Source organism: Rhinolophus sinicus, chromosome 17 (assembly GCF_057876585.1).
Source record: "Rhinolophus sinicus isolate RSI-liver-muscle chromosome 17, RSI-T2T, whole genome shotgun sequence".
In the NCBI taxonomy this organism is placed as follows: domain Eukaryota; kingdom Metazoa; phylum Chordata; class Mammalia; order Chiroptera; family Rhinolophidae; genus Rhinolophus; species Rhinolophus sinicus.
This window is the reverse complement of record NC_142517.1, coordinates 201,741,604-201,763,666: the sequence shown is the minus strand read 5'-3', so window position 1 is coordinate 201,763,666 and position 22,063 is coordinate 201,741,604. Positions and strand designations below refer to the sequence as shown.

Here is a 22,063-nt window from a genome sequence, read left to right as displayed (position 1 = left end):
ATAAATGTAGAGTGACATCCCCCTAAAGACCAGGCATTGTGCTAAATACTAGACATACAATGTTGAACAAGACAGTTTCCTGACTGAAAAAAAGCCCAAAGTCATTCAGGGAGATGCACAAGAAAACAGGCAATTAATTACCTGCTTGACGACCTGTGCTGGTGAATGTGCCTGGTTTCTCGGCTTCTGCAAATGGACATTAGTTACAGCCCACTTATGATACAAAGTACACTGTTCGTGATGGTCAAATATACCAGGGTAAAAGTGCTTTACAAGTACAAAGTCACCATACAGATGTGAGTTTAATCATTATTTTTAGATCACCTCACATTAGGCATGAAAAAAATCCAGCCTGGTAACACTTGCTCCATGCATTTTGCATGTAATGGATATTATTTAAAGAGTCAAAAATAACATATTTTTTTAAAAGTACAGCTAAAAGTCTTTGTGACCTCCAGTATCTTTCTTTATCCAGCCCTCCAAAGTCATTTCCTTGGGGCATATTCTGCTGTCAGGAGAAAGCAGATTCCTATGAGTTCTTAACTCTAGACCTAATCTAGTATTCTCAAGGCACATGTGTCCCCCAGGGAAAATGCTCTGTGTCTCTTCAAAGAGACGGAATTATAAAGACTGCACCTCACTTTATTATCTGCAGATAATGGAAACTTCCCTTCCCCCTGTTTCAAACCAGACAAATAAATTAATAGAAACTAAAACTTACTTGTGTATAAAAATGATGACACTGTTACTTTACTACTTTCAATCCTGTAAGGCCTAGCTCTGCATGAATGTAAGAGATCTAGTGAAATAAATGAAATTATGAAACTGCATATAAGTCAAGTTGCATCAGGCCCCTGATGATAACAATGTAAAGTTATTTTTAAAATAACAGGACTTGGGAGCATATACCACATGTAATTTCTGTGATAACAATTGTTGCGGCTTTTCATCTAAGCTGACGTGGGGGTGCACATCACCCCATTTAGATACCTTTAAATGCCCTACAATGTTTCCTGTGCAAGCTTCAAAGACTTTTAGATGAACCTTGTTAAAAAGGTCTCTGTGAAGATCTTTGGAAAATGCTTTTTGGAAAATGACAAAAATTACTCCAGACTCTGTGTTCTACCCCAGACTGCCACATGAGGGCATTCTTTGCCCAAAATACATGCAAGCAAATATTGCCATTTATTTCCACCAATAGAGAAAATACGTGTAAGATATCTCATGAGGGTCTTTGGCTTGGCCAGGGAGTATTTCCATTAATGACTGATTCTAACATGATATTTTGTTTTCTTCACTTGATTTTTCTCTGATTTTGATTTTATAGGGTGCTAATCAATGGCTTGGATGTCAACCAAGACTGGATATATTGTCCAAGTAAATGGCTTTTGTTTTGCTTGTCATGTGCAATTGCAGTATTCTAATAAAATGGGTGGTTCATTATGTGTCTTCCATAGGGTTTTTTTGAAGAAGAAGAAGGTAAAGAGTATATTTATAAAGAGCCTAAACTGACAGGTCTCTCTGAGATTTCCCAAAGACTGCTCAAGCTTTATGCAGATAAATTCGGAGCAGACAACGTGAAGATAATCCAGGATTCCAACAAGGTAAAGGAAAACCAACATACCAACATTCATGCAAATGTGAAGAACTGACTTAATTTCAGTCTTTTTTAAATTCTTAAATTATATTTATTAAAGTTTTTATTTTCTGCCTGACTACGCAAAGTAAACTACCTAAACTATTTTACTATTTTGGGTGTTTTGCCTGTTTGCTTATTGGTTGGCCAATTGGTGATTTCCCCCTTTTTTTTTTTTCCCCAAAAACATTGTATGTGTTTATTTGAGTAACCTTTAGGTAATCATAGAAATGACTTTCTAAATTCTCTACTTTTCGGATAGATAATATGCACTTGTATAGCAACCAAAGAGTTAAAGTGATTGAGTGAAAGCAAAATAGTATTTATTCTGTTATGGAGGTCTTCCTGGGTCATACCAATTTTGAAATCAATCCTCTGTGATAGTAGCAGAGTTGCTGGTTACATCATATTAACCTATAAACATCTAATTAACCTCGTGGCTCCAGAAAGCAAATGCTTACATCCTCTGATTAGATTACTAAGAATCCTCTAATATGCTTTCATTCCTTTAGCCAACCTCTATTAGGCACCTACTGCATGCCAGACCCAGAACTAGGAGCTGGGGCACACAGCGTCTCTTCCATCCAGAGCTCACAGTTCACTTGGGGCTAAGAAGAGAGGGATGTGTGCAAACAGCTAATTAAATAGAGGGCAATGAAGTACCGCAGGAGACATGGTGCAGTTCGTCCAGGGAAAGCTCAGGGCAGGGAGATCCCTGACCAGCTCATTCTTGGTTAGGGAGAGCTTCACAGAAGAAGTGATATTTGAGCTGGATATTGTAGGGCGAGAAAGTATTTCCTGGAAGCAAAGGGTATTCTAAGCAGCCCCGCATATGCAATGACAGGGAGGAATGAAATGGGGAGGTGTGTTTAGAGAATGGCAGGTCTTTGAAATACAAGTTGGGTAGAAGAGTGTGGCAAAAGAAGGGGATTGGAAAAGCTGGTTTGCACCCAATTGTATAGGCCTCTATTGGCCCGCAAAAGAGGTCTTTTTTGCCCCCTGTCCTCTTTTAACAAAGCTAGTATTTGGAGGAGTCTGGGCATGATATCGCTGGGTCCTGGCAGAAGTTGTCACAAATGTGTTCATCATTCTCCTCCTTAGCTTGAAAGGCACAATTCCCTTCCCCGTAAAAGTGGATAGAGCTACCATTGTCACAGTGGCACTCCTAAGTAGAATTATGGACAGAGTTCCTAATAGGACAAGAAAAATGCCAAATTTGATACCAGAACTGGAGTCCTCATCCCACCATGACACCACTTATCTGCTGGTGATCCATGTTGGGAAATTAGGTGGCCACTCTGAGCCGCCTTTTTTTTTAATCTATAAAATGGTTACAATTATACTTATGTTACAATGTAATTATTAGTATTACAAATAAGTTCATGGGTTTCCTCAAATCTCTGGAACTGATTAAGCAGTAGGTGAGTAAATGGATGCGGAAAAATGGACTAGGTTTGAAAATTCTTCAAGGAATCGTTAGAAAAGAGGCTGAGAACCATCTCTTCCAGCCTTGAAGGAAAGATAGCAAGAGCAATTCTCTGGCTTTTGTTGGGACCCCCAGCCTGTCTTCCTTGCTATTTGTCAAGCCTGTTCACCAGACCACAGGTAGTAAAGAGATAAGAGAAGGTGTTAAAGAAATTGAAAATAAAAATACCTGCAAAATGTGATAGGCTAATCAGTCAATCTGCTAAACAGACAAGAAATTTTCTTTCACATTACAAGCCTAGAGCTGATGGCCCCAGTCTAGGTACATAGCTGGAGAGGAGGAGAGGAACAGAGAGATGTATTTTCCACTCGCAAGAAGCTTGTATTCCAGACAAAGGTGAGGACATTCATTACAGAAGAAAAAGAAAATAAAGGATTAAATAATATGCCACAGCCAGGTACTTAGGTTTTGAAGAGCCTCAGCTACTTAGCGAGCTGGCGCCAACCCTACCTCTACCACCATCTGGCTGCTCGCCCACAGTCCAGGCAGTTACTCTTTCTGTGGTCCCACCCAGCTCTGAAATGATACGATGGCCCATTTTTCTCCACAGGGAGAAGGACGGCACCCCTGCCCCCCTGCCCCCGCCCCAGGAGGCCAGATAAGGAAATGCAGAGCTTCCTGTGTTTCTTTCAGGAGTTCCTTAGGGTTCACCCCTCTCTCTTTCACCATAATGTATTCACACAGGTAAACCCCAAGGAATTGGACCCCAAATATGCCTACATCCAGGTGACCTATGTCACGCCATTCTTTGAGGAAAAGGAAATAGAGGACCGGAAGACGGATTTCGAAATGCACCATAACATCCGCCGTTTTGTCTTTGAGACGCCCTTCACACTGTCGGGCAAGAAGCACGGAGGTGTGGAGGAACAGTGCAAGCGGCGGACCGTCCTGACAAGTAGGTGCTGGCCTGCCGCCGAGCAGCCAGCGTGAGCTCTTGCTCCTGTGAAGGTCCCTTCATTGGGCTTGACTAGGGAAAACCAAGACCTTTCAATCTTGCAAGTGGAAAATGTGCAAACTTGCAAATGTGTCCCAGTAAGAGTAGACTTCCCCTTCTTTATTCTCTGTAAGAGGGAGACCCTGCAGAAGTCAACCAGAAGAGAAACTGTCAGTAGAGTTTGTTTACACACGTCTTCCCTTTAGATCTTAAAGTCATGAAGGTCATGGTGTGTGTCTTGGGAAAGGCACTCTCAACGTGCCTCGCCTCTCTCCCGACATTGACCCTCACTTACGTCAGGGTTTGCAGCTCTCACACTTGTGTGCTTTGGGGCAAGACCCTCAACCACTCTGGAATTCAGATTTCTCATCTGTAAAATAAATGCAGAAGACAACCTCTAGCATCCCTTCCAGTACTGTCTAGATCTATTCTGTGAGGTAGTTGTTCCTTCATTTATTCAACAAAGTTTTAAGGAGTGCCTACTAGGTGTTGGATTCTGTTCTGGAAACTCAAATAGATAAAATACGATTCTTGCCTCAAGGTGCTCACAGTCTGGTAGGAGAAAAAGCCAAGTAAAGTAAGGATTTCAGATGAGCACAGGATGAGAAATGAAGTGGGAACATGGGAGAGGGACTCCTACGGCAGACTAAGGGGGAAGATGAGCAAAGACATTCTGGAAATGATATCTAAGTCCGAGAGAAGCGCAGTCCTGGCTTATGCTGTAGGTAGATAAATAGCAGGGACATTCAAGTGGGGGGAAACATTTACCTTCAGTAAATTTTTCCAGAACTCTTGTAATATAAAAAAAAAAATCTAACACAAAACTATTATAACATATGCTATTCAGTATATGTTTAAGCATTCTTTATCGTGGTATAGTGTAGTTTTTAATTAGAATTACAAGTTGTGGTGAAAGCTATCATCTTTTCCGTGTTTAAAGAGTCTAAAAAAAAGGTCTTAATCTTGCCCTGAGAATGAGGACATGGCTAGTGAAGCGTGGAAGAGCATGCACGCGAAAGTAGCTGAGGCACAAGTTAAAAGGTGTGAGAGTGCCTGGCACATCGGACAAAAAATAACTCGCGTACACAAAATATGCAGGATGGAATGTGCTGTGCGCAAAGGGAAGCTACGGGACCATCTAAACCCTCAGGGGAACTCTTGACTCTTCACTCACCTGCAAACTTTCAATCCTCTTGTATTGCTCTTGTGCAGCGAGTCACCTGTTCCCCTATGTGAAGAAGAGAATCCAAGTCGTAAGCCAGTCAAGCACAGAACTGAATCCTATTGAGGTGGCGATTGACGAGATGTCCAAGAAAGTTTCTGAGCTTAATCAGCTCTGCACAATGGAAGAAGTGGACATGATCAGACTGCAGCTCAAACTCCAAGGAAGTGTCAGCGTGAAGGTAAGCATTGCCCAGAGCTGAGATGCGCGTGGCTTGTAGAACCTGGTGTAACACGCCCTGGAATTTTTTTTACAAGGGGTATGAGACATTTTTTGTGTTGGTAATACCATGCAACACCTTTACATGAGTCTTTATAAAATTTTGTTTCATTGTAAATGCACAGTGACGGTGCTCCAAACACCTAGAGATAAGCCTTTCTTAACTTTAGCTGAAATAAATTTCTTCTTCCTCAACCCTCCTTTCCCATCTTTTCTGGATAAACTATGTTCTATATCCTAAATTCTAACAAATGTATTAAGTAACAAATGTGGCTCTCTTGTAAATATCTGTCACGAAGAGCTTTATACAACTGTTCAAAAACAAAATTTTTTAAATGTTTATTTATAAAATGTGCATCAATATTTATCTATCAGAGTCCTAATAGGAAGCAGATGTCCTGCTCATAGTGGGTATTAAAGAAAATATAATAAAAGACTATTTGCAAAAGTATAGAGGTATTTAGGAAAACCAACAAAGGCAGGCACAGGGGCTAGCAGGACTGGGGCTGTTACCCTTCCCAGACCTGAAGATTCAGGGAAAAGAAGAATCATTGGAATCAGAAAGAGAGCTGGGAGAGCCAGCTGATGACAGACACACAGACAGGTGGCCTCTGCGAGAGGATTACAAGAAGGAAGGCTGGGGCTTTTAATATCCAGTTGGGGCTGAGACTAGAATATGAGGTGAGCAAGGCACTCACCTTGAGCACAACATTTAAGGGAGCTTCAAAACACTCAGTCATCAAGATGAAATAATATTGTAATGCAATATTTTCAAAAGTCAAAAATAATTTCAAAAATCCATAAAGAACAAAATATTAAAATTTTAGCTAAAGGCAGGCCAGTAGCAGTGTCACATGGAGCTATATTGGAACCTGAGACAAAAGGAAAAATCAGTAACGTTGATCCAGATACTGACCTGGTTCCACTCTTCCCTGCTCTCTCCTTGTCTGCGTTCCCCATGGCCAACTCAAAAATAATAATAATAATAATAATAATAATAATAATAATAATAAAATTTTTAGAATCCAATGGTGAAAGAACCATTATTGTACTCCAAACAGGATAGGTTCCCTCAGCACAGAGCTGAGCAGAGGAAAGTGGGGACTGGATGTGGAGAAGCAGAAAAACGCATCCAGTACTGTTTACTGATTCTAGCACAGTGGCGATGCCTGGTAATCACAGACGTCTGAAGACAGCGCCAATACATTGTTCTCTTCCTTCTTCTTTTACCTGACTCGTTCCAAGCCCCACAGTCACACTGAAAGATTATGAACACTAAGGAATATGGACTCTTTCACCAGTGTGAGCCTGCTTGTGTGTGGGAGTGGGACCAGGAGCCGGCATTGTGGCTCATTCAGCAAATCTGATAAGTGCCTCTTGGGCCAGAATCTAAGCCAGATTGCCAAGTGGAATACAATAGGACAGTAATTCCCAGGGCGGTGTGCACACGACTACCTACATGGAATGTCTTTTATTAATAGCTATGTGTTTCTTTAAATGTTAATAGAAAGAAAAAAAAACTAGCACATCAAACATTGGATTTCACAGATGTTGAACTTAAGTGTATTTAAGTAAGTAAAAGGGAGTCTAGTTTTCAAATATATTAAGAAAATAATAGTAGAAGTAGTATTTGGATATGGCGAAAGGAGCAATGGCGGACAAGTGACTGAACTTCGGATGGTGGTGAAATATTGATCTCAATTGCTCCCTTTAGCTTATTGACCAGTTAGGGGACAGCCAATAAGATGGATAACAGATGAGTAGACTGCAATGTGAGAGAATTGGGGTGCCATGTGATTTGTGCACAAGTGGCTACTCCTTCCAGTGGTGGAGAAGGCTTCTCCCTGGAGAAGGTGGGATCCTCCTCCGCAAATCCTCTTCTCCCCAATAGGTTAATGCGGGACCTATGGCCTATGCACGAGCTTTCCTTGAAGAAACCAATGCAAAGAAATACCCTGACAACCAAGTAAAGCTTTTGAAGGAAATCTTCAGGTGAGCTTTTCTTTGTTGGAATGTTCTTCCTTCGGCACCTCAGACAGGGAGTCGTGAATTCCCCCAGGAAGCCACCTGCCCAACCCCCTTCTGGGTGGCAGAGTCTGTCAGCAGACTGACTTTGAGTTGCCCTTTTCTGAGGCCAGTTGTTAACTTGCTTATTGCTGCCACAATAGGCAATTTGCAGATGCGTGCGGGCAGGCCCTTGATGTGAATGAGCGCCTCATCAAGGAGGACCAGCTGGAGTACCAGGAAGAACTGAGGTCCCATTACAAGGACATGCTCAGCGAACTCTCCGCAATCATGAACGAGCAGGTGAGGCTTTCCTTGGCGTGGCCCCAGCTGTCCAATAGGGGAAAGTGCCTATTTTATCCCCAATGCCAAAAGGACTGGAAAGTCTCTTACTGGCTGTTGAAATCACTGTACCTTATATGAACACCAGGCTGCTGAGTTGCTCAAGGGGTATAATATCCCTTGCCTCAAAGCAGAGATCAGGTTGGAGAGAAAGCTCTAGGAAAAGATGAGAACCCAGATGCTTTCCACAGTTTGCAGAGATGTTTATGCAAACCAGGTGAGCTGTTAGTTTTCTACAACAGATGGGCCCTATTAGACACCAAGGAACGTTGGGTGGCATTCCCACTAGGGTTTGCTACCACTGCAGTCACCCTGACTTAGGACCTCACAACCCCAGGCTGTAGTGTGGAGTTCCACAGTTCTGCCACTAGGGGTCTCTGCACCATACTCAGAAAGAACACCAGGACTAGTGGCCTTTTAAGGTCAAGATGGCCTCCGAAAGATGTGCAAAATTGGGATAGAACTCAATCTCCCACCCCACAAGCAAGTCATCCATGATTTCTGGTATGTTCTATAAGGCTGTGCACAAAATATGGGCATTCAATAATCACAGTACTTTTTGAGGTGCTGAGAATCAAATGGTAGAAAGCCAAGTGCTGCTCCTTTGGTTTCCCAGTATACATCAACCCCAGCATGCTACCTGACAGCTCATCACTCGTGGTCCCCTTCAGGAGTTAGATGTGTTCTTTACAGACTAATTGAGGGGGAGAACTTGAACTAATCTCCAAATAGTGCCTCGTGTATAGTAGCTACTCAGTAAACATTAGTTCCCCTTTCTTTCCTAAAATGACCTGGCACTATCAACACTATTCACGAAACATGAAATGTGTTGTATGAATCTTTAACTGCACTTCCTATATATGTTTCTTTTTGCTTCTTTTCCATCTCCTTCTACCCACATTTTAAACCCTCCATTGAAGCTGGAGAAAGAAATGGTTAATTGACATGTTGGAGAGAATTAATCTCCCTGGATAGGATTCCTAGTGGAGGGAGTATTTGGTTTGGGAGCATTAAGAAGCTGATGGGAATTAAATACTCAGGAGAGATAAGCCTTGATAGCATGGGGAAATCATAATTCTGAAAGTGAAGCAAAAAGAACAAACAGTGAATCTGAAAGTTGAAAAAGGAGGTGAAGAAATACTTGTTTCCCACTGTGAATTGTGTCTGACCTTGAAACTTTGGGCAAAAATGCTTTTCTCTTTTTTTTCCCTGGCAGCTCTGTTGCGGTCCATGTATATACAACTTCTATTCTTCTGTGTCTAGTATTTCCCTCAGTACTGTAAGCAAAAGTGGTATGTTTTTCTTTCCTTATGTCTACTCTGTCCTTTGTGGTCTTCGGGTCTACCTATCTCTTCTTAGCTGTTCATTTTCCCCAGACACTTCCATAGTGGGTAGTGTTTGCTAAGTTTTTATTGACTTAGAACAACTTTATTTCTCTTTCAAGGTAGGTCAATATGAAGAAAGGCGTAGTGATTAAAGCTAAAGTTAGCTTTTAAAAAGAAAAGTCATACTATAGCAGCTTCTAAAATACATGTGAGCTCATTTGTATCCAAAACAAAGATTCACAATATTCCAAAGTGTTAAAACAAAAAGACGAAGAAAGACAAGGACCAGGTGATTAAGTGGAGAGCAAAATGCTTTCTTTCCCAGAAAAGCTTTGCTAAGAGAAGCAAAATGTGACCCTGTACTTCCTGCAAACTGATGCAAAGAAAAGAAACTGATGGATTGGACAGGTCTTGTTAGTCAGTAAAAGAAATAGATCTGTTGGCAGGAAAGATAAACTTTCTCCTGGCCCTAAGCTTCTACGGGGAATTGTCTTTATATGTGGGACAATGATCACAACATATATAATATCATCAAAAACAGTGTCCTTTAAAAATGATTTATTATATGGCCATTCCACATTTCCACCTTAGATTAAAATGAAGATAAAATATTAACTTCTAACTCCGTAGAGAAGATTTTAGAGGAGGAACTATTTGATTGATAATTATCAATCATAAGTATAAATTATCCACAGTAAAACTCTAAGTTATTTACAGCAAAATAAGCTACTTTCATGATTATCATTCATCAGTGCTTTGAATTGGTTGTAATGAACAATTTCCTGAAATCAGAAATAGCTAGCAGAAAGTGGGGGTTTATAAAGACCACAGTATTAAAAAAAATGGATATTTATTTCATTTCATGTTTATAATAAAAAACTTTTGTTTGCTGCTTCTCCCAATTTTTTTAATGAAAAGGTATCTGACCATAAGGTTTGGATTTGAACTTTAGTGGAGAGAAAAGCAGTCAAATCTTTGCATAATACTGTAATACATGAATGAACCATAATCCGTAATGTATGAAGACCTCCACGTACCTATGTATTCATGTACATATTCTGGAAATAGGTACATACATAATTACAGTGATGAGAGAAATTATACCATTGGACTTTTTAAAATAGAAACAGTTGAAATGGATAGACAGACATTTTTATATTCCTATAAATATAAAAATAGAAATAGAATTAATTATGCATTTCACTCCAAGAGTGTCCAGAAAAGTCTTAGCTCAAAGGGCATTCTGAAACCATCTGTTTGGTGAAAGAATCTTCAGTATAAGGAAAGAGATGTAACAGATAAAATGGATGCTGGTGTGCCAAATGGAATTGTTAAGATGACATAGTTTTAGTTGTTAGAGTGATAGGCAGGCAGTAATTACCTTTATAGGCAGCCAAAATGCCACACTACTGTGTTTCCCGGAAAATAAGACCTAACCGGAAAATAGCCCTAGCATGATTTTTCAGGATGACATCCCCTAATGTGTCTTTTGGAGCAAAAATTAATATAAGACCCGGTCATATTTTGGGGGAAACACAGTATTTTACAAATAGCCAAAAAGCAAAAGCCCCCTTGGACTGAAGTCAAACAATACATATAAGTATCTGGATGAAACATAAATATAAGATGCTCATTTGGAGTCTGTTTCAGCATGTATAAGGCTGACAGCATAGTAAAGTCAACAGTGGTAATGGATATCAAATATAAATTACAGAGAAAGGAACAGATCTACTCTGTGACAGTTGGTGGCAAGCCGGTGAGATGCAAACTTAGAGTTTCACATACTCTTTGGACATATACTCTGCTTAATTATTACTTGGCCAAATAATTAAGCGGCACTTATGACATTGAGCATGAGGAGAATGAGTTGGTACTATAGGCTACTGGGATGCTGGGTGCTCTGCGGGCACAGAAGTGGCACTCCTACCTTGGAAGAGGGGTAGAACTAAAGCATGGTAATGTGTGGAGTTAGTGGGACCATCTTCCTAACTAGAAGTTTAAATATTCATTAAGTCTCTTCTACACAGAGATACATTTTAGAGGTGCCTGGGGTTTTCGTTATTGTTAACTGGGTTTACATATCATGATTTCAACAGATCTGACAGGACAGTATTATTTAGGCATATTAACATTATTTTCAAAAGTCAAATAAGGTTAAGGTATATATTTTTCTCAAATTTCCACTAAGTCAAACATTTAAATGAGGTTTTAGATGGTCCCCTTTTTCGGTAGATGTTGACAATGTAAATTAAAAACTTTTAGAATAAAATAAAATCCTGGAACTACTCAGATACATCCATAAGTTTCATTTAAAGATTTGTAAATTTTTATCTGGTAGTTGAAGAGTACTGTGACGCTACTTTAAATCTTGCCAAAATGGCTATGACACAGGCTTCAAAAAAATTCTTCAGATCTACTTGGATAAATGCATTTTCAAAATATTCAGATTACCTGTGGGGAACAAGAAAAAAAACATCATTGATCTAGGTTTTCATTTGTTTGGAGATATTAACAGGAACTTCTCTGTTACTGTGTTCTTTTCGTTGTGTTGCGTTTTGTCCTGTTAAGATTTTGTACAGGGACGACCAGTCAAAGCGCGGAGTGGAGCGAACCTGCTCTCGAGTAATTAGCAGGACAACGCCAGCTGTGCCCACCGTATCGGTCTCACCCAGTGCGGAAGTTTGAAGGAACGTCTGCACCATCAGACACACCTCTCAGAAGACATTCTGAAATTGCAGCTCATCTCTGGAAGAGAAAGATAGATTTAATTTATTTGAAGTTTTTTTGATGTTAATATTTTTCTTTTTTTACCTCACTAGCTTGAGAATTTTGCCAATCTCCACATGTGCATATTTCTTATGATTTGTTTTCCCCTTTTGAGCATTGTTGAACAAGCCAAGCTGAAAATTTGCCGTGAAATTCCAATGAATGTGCAGCTTAAAAGTAAATCATAAGTTTGCTGTCAGTTACAATATGTTCCATACCAAGTCCTAGTACACATATTTTAAAAGTCAAAGTGAATGTTTTTGTAACATTTAAGCATATTTCAAATGTAAATAGGAAATTGTAAAATATAAGATTTTTACCAAATTTAAAAGAACCTTTTTAGTTGATACTTATGACAGTGCTAAGATTATATGAATAACATTTCAAATACCATTATATTAAAATATTTGTGTATGTGTACAAAAGTGTTGATAAATACTAATCTTTAAAGTTTGTGGAGTTACTTTATTTGTAATATATGCGCTCTTAAAAGCAACGGGGTGTGAAATTATGGAAGTATTTTGTTGTTAATAGAAATAAAAAATACAGTTACTTTGCATTTGTTTCTTCTTGATGAGTTGCTACTAAAATTGGTTCACTGGGCAGGGACATCTGCTGAACGCCCACCTGACATATACAAGTACTACGTATGATGACTTATCAAGAAGTTAGGGAAAGGACTCAGACCTCAGCTGGGCAGTTCCTCCAAAACAATCAACTAGACAGGCCAGAGATTTCCAAACCTAGGCGAGTCTGAGTGAGAAATGCATTTGTCGTGTTAAGGTGCCTGAGATTCATGGATCGTTTGTTATTGCAGTTTTATGAGTTTATTCTAGCTGATCTGTATTTTCGTCAAAATTGTGACTGATGTGCAGCCAGGTTTGGGAACAACTGACACATTCTACTTCCCTTCCCCAGCTGCCTCCCTCCTCCAGCCAACACCAGCAGCTGTACAACTAAATGGAGCTGCTTCCAGATGCAGAAGGAAGCTCAGGAATGTCATTGATACCTACTTCAGCAGCTATTCCCAAGGCCCAGCCTCAAATCAGGAGACTTGAGCTGAGTTCATCTTTCTACTCTGTAAGTCCATTGGCCAGAATGAGCACATGCAGGCCAGAAGGGAGGACAGGGCTTAGAAGACATATTTAAATATTGTATGCACAAAAGTGATTAAAGGATATTTTAGATGAGAATTCTGATCCCTCAAGACTCACATAACTGTTCTTTTGTGAAATAGAGCCCGCTGCTTTATTAAAAAAAAAAAAAAAAAACACCCTGTGATGAACTGACCTCTGGCTCAAAACATCACTCCCCGGCCTCATTCTGGCTCCACCTCTCTTGGTTTCTGACTGCCTGGGTCAGCATCTTGGCGCCTCTCTTCCCCCTCCCCCACTTCCCTTTTTAAGCTGAGAGAGCCTCATGTATATAAAGCCAATAAATGAAGTTTGAAAATATGAGAACATTTACGTGGGATCCTGAATTTTTCAAGAGAGTGAAAAGGAATTTAAGCAGTGGTAAGAGCTGGCTTCTAAGGTTCCCCTTGGAGGGTCCTCTGCAGCTTACCCTGGTTCTGTCCTGAGACTTAATGAGAGGACCCACAGTCTACTTAGAGAACACAGTCCCATCCTGGCCAAGAGTTCATTTGCCTGAGACGGAACATGGTAACTGTTGATTAACCTGTGGGTACATGAGAGGAGCTGCTATGAATAGAGGCCCGATAAGAAGATGAGCATGTTTGGGTTCAGAACATGGGTAATTAAAGTGTTCCAGCTGAATTATGGAGATTGGAAGACATTAGCAAAAGAAAGAAACTCCCATGAAAGCTCCAACCTCCTTTGCGTTCCCCTTGCCTTTTGATATTCCTGTAAAGAATGCATGTGGCTGGGGATGGGAGGTTAGAGAAGAAGAATTTGATGGAGAGATCACAAATCACAAGTCTCAGGAGAGACACTACGGTGAGAACATAGAATTGATCTCAGATGGGTAAGGAGTGAGAGAGAGATCAAAACATGCCCAGCTGAGGTTCATGAAGGTCATTTGGAAAAGGTAATGGTGATTGAACCTGAGTAATTAAGCAAAGGTTTACAAAGAATAGCTTTAAATAACACTAATGTCGGGGATTCTCCAGAGGAATCTGCTTGCAATTTTCTTACATCATCAATGTTAATACCCAACCATAAAGTCATTGTTTCTTGGACATACTCCTAATATGTATTAAGGATGCTTACTTTCAAAGCTGATGACTTTCCTTGTATTTCATCAGAAGCAATATGACTATAACTACTAAACCCATGGTAGGTGTACTTTTTAAAGTTACAAATAAGACCATGGTGGTTGCAAGGTATTTTATTGAACAGCTTGCCCATTGAATGAAGATGTGTGTTTCATAATATGCATGGAGCTTAGGGAGTTCCACTGGATTTCTAAGGGACTTGTCTTCTACAATATTATTTTTCCCTTTGGATGAGCAATTTAAAAAAAGAAAGAAAGAAAAATAATAATGGTAAAGTTTTAGAAATAAATTTAAACAAAAATAAAGGAATTTTTCCTTTTTAACAAAAGTAAATGATAAGGGCCGGCCAGGTGGCTCAGGCAATTACAGCTCCATGCTCCTAACTCCGAAGGCTGCCGGTTCGATTCCCACACGGGCCAGTGGGCTCTCAACCACAAGGCTGCCGGTTCAACTCTTCGAGTCCCACAAGGGATGGTGGGCAGCGCCCCCTGTAACTAGGATTGAATATAGCACCTTGAGCTAAGCTGCCGCTGAGCTCCCGGGTGGCTCAGTTGGTTGGAGTGCGTCCTTTCAACCACAAGGTTGCCAGTTCGATTCCTCGACTCCCTCAAGGGATGGTGGACAGAGCCCCCTGTAACTAAAATTGAACACGGCACCTTGAGCTGAGCTGCTGTTGAGCTCCCAGATGGCTCAGTTGGTTGGAGTGCGTCCTCTCAACCACAAGGTTGCTGGTTTGACTCCCACAAGGGATGGTGGGCTGTGCCCCCTATAACTAACATCGGCAACTGGACCTGGAGCTGAGCTGCACCCTCCACAACTAAGATTAAAAGGACAACAACTTGACTTGGAAAAAAGGCCTGGAAGTACACACTGTTCCCCAATAAAGTCCTGTTCCCCTTCCCCAATAAAATCTTAAAAAAAAAAAAAAAGTAAATGATAAATCTAGCCTGAAAGGCTCTGGAGAATGCTACAAAAATATTTACAAGCAGTAATCCCAAAGCCCAAGTAGAGGCCTTTCAGCTCAAAAACATTCCTCTGGATTCCCAAAGTCAAATAGGTCCATCACATTCTATCAAGTGGTTTCCAATTTTCGGCCTCTCCCTCCTGAAGAGCTGATATGGACTCCCCTGGGATTACTGAATTGGTTATTGCTAAACTAAGGGATTTGGGAAATGTGCAGCCCCTTACTTTGCCTTTCACATTTAGAAGGGCTGAAAATAGGAGTCCTTTCCACAAAGAAAACTGTTTCCATTAGGATTTTAAGGCCCAAAAGTTGTAGTTGATAATGCAAAACAATCTTTACTCTTCCTTTAAGGCACCCAGCTTCAGACACAATGGATATTTATAGTTACTACTGGCCAACATTGAGGATGAATAATGACAGCATCTTATTGTCATGCATTAGGGTGTCATGTGGGGTCTCTGGTCCTGCTCCCCACACAAGAATGCAGGACATGGTGAGGCCAAAAAGGAACACCTATGGAGCCATAGATAGGGGAGTCTTACCACTATATTCTCTCTGGCATTTGGGTTAGAGACAGAGGAAGCAGGAGCCACAGGATCTGCAACCCGCCTTCTGTTTCTCTGCCAACCAACCTCACTTGCTAGCTGCAATCCGTGCTTGCTAGCTCAGCCACCATCCACTGCTAGCATAGCCACAGCAGTTATATTAGTGGCCAACGGCTCACTAGTGACAGCTGACAGCCAACTAGCTACAGCTGATGGCCATCCGATCACAGTTGATGGCCATTTACTACCTGAGCCAGCACCTTTCCACGTGAGGCTGAGAGCTGGAAACTGCACTCCTGACTCTGTCCCCACACTTATAAACCAATAGTCACTGCTTTCTCTAGTGTAACATGGGTGTGTAACTGTGTTAAGAGAGTCAGAGACTCTGTTAAAAGAAGGAGCACTTCTTTCCCCATCTTCCTTTCCTGACTGTGGCTTTTGCTCGATATGAGTCAGAGCCCCAAGAGGGGGTGGGTAGCTTCCATACCCAGGAGTGGAGATTTCCTAACATACATTTGGCAAGAATGAAATGGAATGTTTAAAAATGCATGAAACACAAATGAATCTAGCCCAGCAAAGTAAGCCAACGCTTCCTTAATTCCCAGGCAGATCACCGGCCCTGGGGAGTCTGAGGTTTCCCATTTGCAAAAGCTCCTATACGATAAGGCGTCTGTTTGTTTCTTGAGGATATCATGGCATAATTATTTTACACATCTCAAAATTGCTTCCATTTGGCTTTATTCATATGTACATCATCAGAGGTTGGATTTACAAATCAAGTTGTCAACAACAGGATGCCTTTAATTTGAATAATAAGTTTTAATATTTGAGTCACTGTTGATTTTTTTCCACTCAAACATGCAGCTTTTCTACGTCTTTCAACAGAAACTGAACGTGACTGTGGCAAAATTGCATGTCCTCTAGAGGACTGTGTACCTAGGTTTCAGTTCCCTCTTGTGGAGGCAAGAGAAATAGTTCATGACTAGAATTATACATAATGGGCCCACCCTTTCACCTCAGAAATGGCCTTAAGTGCAGTGTACATGTTAGGTGAAAACTACGCTTTACCTTTTAATCAGTTTCATCTCTCTATTGGAGTAGAAACTTCTTGGGTTATCTATTTGCCATATTAGATGATATGCCCTTTGAAGTTTAAACGTTAGTGTATTTATTCTCTTTTTAAATGTTAGGAAGTAACATTTTCCATGTCAGAATTCCCCACTTATGTTTTCTGTACTGTGATATCTTGACACGTCAATATGCAATTAAATCAGATATGAAAGACATCTACAGCAGTGCATTGCCGGGAGGTGGGAGCTGGGGGAGCGGGGGAGGGGTGGGAGAGAGCGAAACAAACACTTTCTCCTGGTCTCACACAGCTGAACACGTGACATGGTTCAAGAATATGAAACAAGAATTCCATAGAGGGAGACAGAAAACAAATAGTTGAATCCAAGCATGTAACTCCTTAAAGGCAAAGATTGAATCTCCTGTGCCTTTGTGTGCCAGAGGCCTAACAAAGGGCCTGGCATGGAGAAGGCTCTCAATCAACACTCGCTGGATGCCTGGCTGAATAAATGAATAAATGAATCAAAAAAGTTTCGACTATCAAGTTTGGACTTCCTTGATCAATTCAATACTGACTAGCGACTCTTTAGTTTTTCTACTCGTGACGTTGAAGGTGGAAAGTACTCAATCGGAATGGCATCATGGCTTCGAGCACCAGCTCTGGAGCAGATACAGAACCCAGCTTCACTGCTAATCACCTATGTGATGTTGAGTGAATATCCTCACTGAGCCTCAGTTTCATCATCTGTAAAATGGCAATAATAAGTACACTGATTCATGGGGTTGTTAAGAGGATTAAATGAAATAAAGAATAGAAAGTACATAGCACAGATCCTGGCAATAATAAGTACTCACTATCTGTACACTGTAACTATTGACACCATGCCAAACAAACAGAACCCAAGTGAGAAAGTTGGGGGTGATGACTTTCAATTATTTTAAATATTTGTTAAAGAATGATTAAATGAATAATTAATCAATGCATAAACTAAGAAATGGGTAATTCATGTTGCCTCCTTCCATGGTCTCCAATGAACTCTGAGTGCCAGCTGGAGGCCCTGGGGGGTTTCCCATTCTGTCACATGTTGGAGGCAGGGACATGCCTTCTCTTCTCAGAGATTGCTGACACCGTGCACACCATACTGTAAATACTCAGAAAGTGTTGTTAAAAGTACACAAAGACTACTTGTTCTTATTTGCATGGATCCCTAAACAAAGATGCTACCCATTGGCTTGGCTTCGGATAAAACTTCTGAAATTGCCCATAAAACATGACAGTAAAATTAGCCAACACTGACAGAGAAGATGAATACAGAAAAGGCATGCTTTCTAAGGTCCAGCTAAATGAAACCGTTATTTGCTCAGAGATGCTTCTTTTCTTTAATTAGTGCTGTCAAAAATAAATTAGCATAGAATTTGCCTTCTATATTAGAGAATCAACTTGATCTTCCTCAGTGACAGAAAAATAGGAGGAGGTAAGGTTTGATAGTATTAAAAAATGCCTCAAAGCTATGTAGAAACAAGAAGACCTGCTACCTGTTTCAGAAGTTGAGACTGATGACCTATTGAATTGATTAATGTTGTCAAGAATCATTTACTATAATTAACATCAAAAAACTGACTCAAAATGTGGCAGTAAATTAAATGGATAGTTTTTCAGAGCAATGCTATGAAATAATTAAGTAGACATACATATAAGTATGCCCATATTCTTGTAAAAAAAAAAATGTAAAACACAATTCAAATGGAGAAGGTGAGAATGTGGGGAAGTGAGCGTAAGGGCAACCTAAAGTAATCCGCTCACTTTCTAGTTCATTCTGAAAGCCAACATGGGCGCACACAGATACTCACACACACTGTCATGCAGGGTCTCTGGTCCTGCTCCCCACACAAGAACGCAGAATATGGTGAGGCCAAAAAGGAACACCCATGGAGCCATAGATATGGGAGTCATACCACTATAGTCTCACTGGCAGCTGGGTTGGAGACACAGGAAGCAGGAGCCACACAATCTGCAATCCACCTTCCGCTTCTCTGCCAACCAACCCACCAACCAACCAACTAAACCACTTGCTAGACGCAATCCGCGCTTGCTATCTCAGCCACAGCAGTTATATCAGTGGCTAATGGTCAACTGGTCACAGCTGATGGCCATCTACTACCCGAGCCAGCACCTTTCCACGTGAGGTCAAGAGCCTGGAAACTGCTCTCTGGGAATCTGTACACACACACACACACACACACACACACACACACACACACAATATCATGATAATTTTGACTAGAGAGCAAGAAGTTAAGCAAATTATAATGAGTGGGAAATAGAAGAAAGAAACAAATACTGAAATGACCAACTGCTCAAACCCGTCTCCTAGTCTACGCTTTGGATTTAAAGGTTTAAAATATTGGGTAAATAAATTGGTGTCATGCAGTTCTGCACATGTGCCGTCTATACCAAATAATACCAGCACTGCAGCCACGGAGCTTTCTACCATCCCATAGTGTGCCTGAGGAACCATCCCTGAGGACTCAATGTGCTACATGGAATCTACTTTTTCACAAGGCTGACGTTTAAGCTGTGCCTCATCATGGTGCTTTAGATTTTGATGTATTTGGGGAAAGAAGAAAGCAGCAAGAATAGAAAAGAAGAAAGGGAGAAAGGCAGAGCAGAGGATAGACGTGGGGGTTGAATTCATTATCTCCACTATTGGCACCAAGCTAAGCAGCTTTACTGACGTGGTCCCATTAATTCACTCAGCACCCCTGTGAAAAGGTATCCTTATCATCGTTTCATAGACAAAGACATGCAAGTCCAGGGAAGTGGAGAAATTGGTTCAACATCCCAACATAACAATAAGAAACAGAACCAAATTGTGGTCAGATCTCTCTGCACACCCATTACTGTTCTGCCACTTATCACCTGTATGAATTTGTTTGAACCTAAACCAAGGTCCTGATCAACAGAGCCCACTGCACTGGCCATACGTAGCCATTGTCCACCATGTCATCAGATGTCCGTTCTGAAGGAATCCCCAATCTCCTGGAGTAGGAGAGTCCTTGATACCACGTGAGGTTAGACATGCTGTTGTCTACCCCCTCTCATTCTAGGGAACTTCCCATAAAGATGTTTGTCAACCTACATGTCACAGGTTTTTATAATAAGAAATATCTTCTGAGTGAACTCAAATGTTCACATTGCTTTTCTTATATATTTTTGCTAGGTGAGGAAGTCTGCTCTGGAGGGCAAGTTCACCACCAGAAGGTACATAGTGAATGTGGAGTCAGGTATACCAGAAATGGATATTTTTAAAGATATTTCATTCAAGCTGAGTCTGACAAAGCCTATTGAAAAACCATTTTGACTTGCTTTATTTAAAAAGCAAAGTTCTTTTCCCTCTCAGTGGTGTACCTTTCTATAGAGTAAACTATTCACATTTACTTCTCTTCCAAGAACTATGTGCATTAAACCCTGAGAAAAGATGATTTTTACTGGACTTCTACTGAACATTCTGATTTCCATTTCCAACCCACTCCTACTTGCCTTTCATTTTCCAGTTCTCTTTTGAAGTGGGTTCATATTCAATTTCCATAGCCATTTCAGTTTGTCTGCTGTTGACCTTTGATTTTTTTTATGTTTATTTCCATCACAGATGCTTTATTCTTATTTATTTCTGAAACTCACATTTGTAGCAGAGCTAGTCGGTTGTCTTCCCAAGTTCTGCCTTTATTTCTCATTAACACAACCACGATTTTATGCGCTGGATGAAGATGCTGAGCCAAAAGACTATATTTCTCAGCTAAGTTTGCTGTGTTTATGTGATTATGTGCTTACAAGACCGGTGACATATAAGTGGAAGTTGTCTGGGGACACCTCTGGAAAAGCTCCCTAAAAGAGCAGCAGACGGCTGGCCTCGACCCTTCTTGCTCTGCCTCACTTCCTCCCTGCTGCCTGGTAGGTGAGCCTGAGTTCTGGCAGCAATCTTGGACCCCAGGAAGAGATTGATAGTCACGCATTAAAGATGGCAGAGAAGAAAATTAGAAGGGTGCTGGGTCCGAGATGGTGGTGGAATGTCATGCCAGTCTTAGACTGCCTATTTCTGGAGAGAGAAAAAAACTTAAAAATTTATCTCATGTAAGCCACCATTGCTGTTATTAGCATCCTTATGCAGCTTCTATCAAATGTACTCCCCTGAAGGTATAGAGTCCCCTTTTGGTCACCTGTGGCACTCTACTTTACTTTAACCCTCTGAGAGATGACCAAGGGAACTATTACAAGATAGTGATAGTCTTTGGTTAAAGACAAATGCTATTGCAGTCAATTTAACTTTGAATCAAACTTCTAGAATACCCCTGTACTAAAAAAAAAAAAAGAGAGAGATAGAAAAAGAAAAAAGCAAATAAGCATTTCAATACACAACTTAAATACGGTGTATACTGAAAACCCCCATTGTCTGAAGGATTGATGAAGATCTATAAACTAAAAGATGACTATTAAATGTTTGGTTCATGGAGAAAGACTTAAGGACTTTGGGTTGCAATAAATAGCTTAAGAAAAACAGAGGTATTGGTTTACCTAAGAAAAAATGCTCAATGGGAGATCTAGTTCCTAACATGGCTGGATCTTCAGGATTTTATCTCGCCTCGGCTTTCAGCTCAGACTTTCTTTTTGTTGGCTTTACTCTGAGGCAATCTTTTTCAATATGGCTGCAAAGTCAGCCACTAACAGATCCAAGACTACCTTTTAACAGCTTAGAAAAACAGTGGAAAGAAAGCACTTTCCCCCCATATATGATATATTAGATTACCATTCAATAAATATTCATTCTCTTCCCTTCAGCTTTCATGAGAAATTTTGATGTTGGTGTGGCCATGTGATTTGCTTTGGCTGATGGAATTTTCATAGGTGTAGCTGACATGGGTTAGAGCTGTAATAAGCTTGCACAGTGGGGCCTGTTCTCTTGCATTTGTCCTTTCATTATTGGAATACTATGCTTTGAGCGGAGTAGCCATTGGACCAGGGAGGATGAAAGACATATGGAGCAGAGCTGGACTGAACCTGCAGCTTGGAGCCAAGTCTTCCAAACCCAGACTCAAACAGTCAAACACCAGCCAGTCACCACATATGTAAAAGAAATAAATACTTATTGTTGTATGGAAGTGAGATTTGGAGTAGTTTTACACACAGAATTTATGAGGCATCAGCTAACTGTGCGTGTGGCATTCCAACAAAATTTTCAGGCTTTAATCTCATTAGCTCAGATCAGTGCTTGTCAAAGTGCAGTCATCAGCATCAGCATCTCCTTCCAAGGAGCAGCACTC

General features: G+C 40.7%; 1 protein-coding gene across 10 annotated transcripts in view; it reads left to right on the top strand.

Annotated features, from left to right (window-relative positions):
• Positions 1-12,491, top strand: part of DOCK10 (dedicator of cytokinesis 10) — a 236,420-nt gene extending 223,929 nt beyond the window's left edge. For 6 of the 10 annotated variants that reach the window (XM_074314113.2, XM_074314110.2, XM_074314111.2 and 3 more), the window contains 7 exons: positions 1,458-1,604; positions 3,807-4,017; positions 5,269-5,459; positions 7,389-7,489; positions 7,666-7,804; positions 9,060-9,135; positions 11,737-11,949. In XM_074314113.2, coding sequence (XP_074170214.2) covers positions 1,458-1,604; positions 3,807-4,017; positions 5,269-5,459; positions 7,389-7,489; positions 7,666-7,804; positions 9,060-9,135; positions 11,737-11,798 — 927 coding nt within the window. In that variant the 3' untranslated portion in view covers positions 11,799-11,949. Of the gene's footprint in view, positions 1-1,457; positions 1,605-3,806; positions 4,018-5,268; positions 5,460-7,388; positions 7,490-7,665; positions 7,805-9,059; positions 9,136-11,736 lie in introns of all 10 variants that reach the window. The other 4 variants (XM_019736633.3, XM_019736627.3, XM_019736634.3 and 1 more) reach the window with 2 other exon arrangements.
• Positions 12,492-22,063: the final 9,572 nt, after the last annotated feature.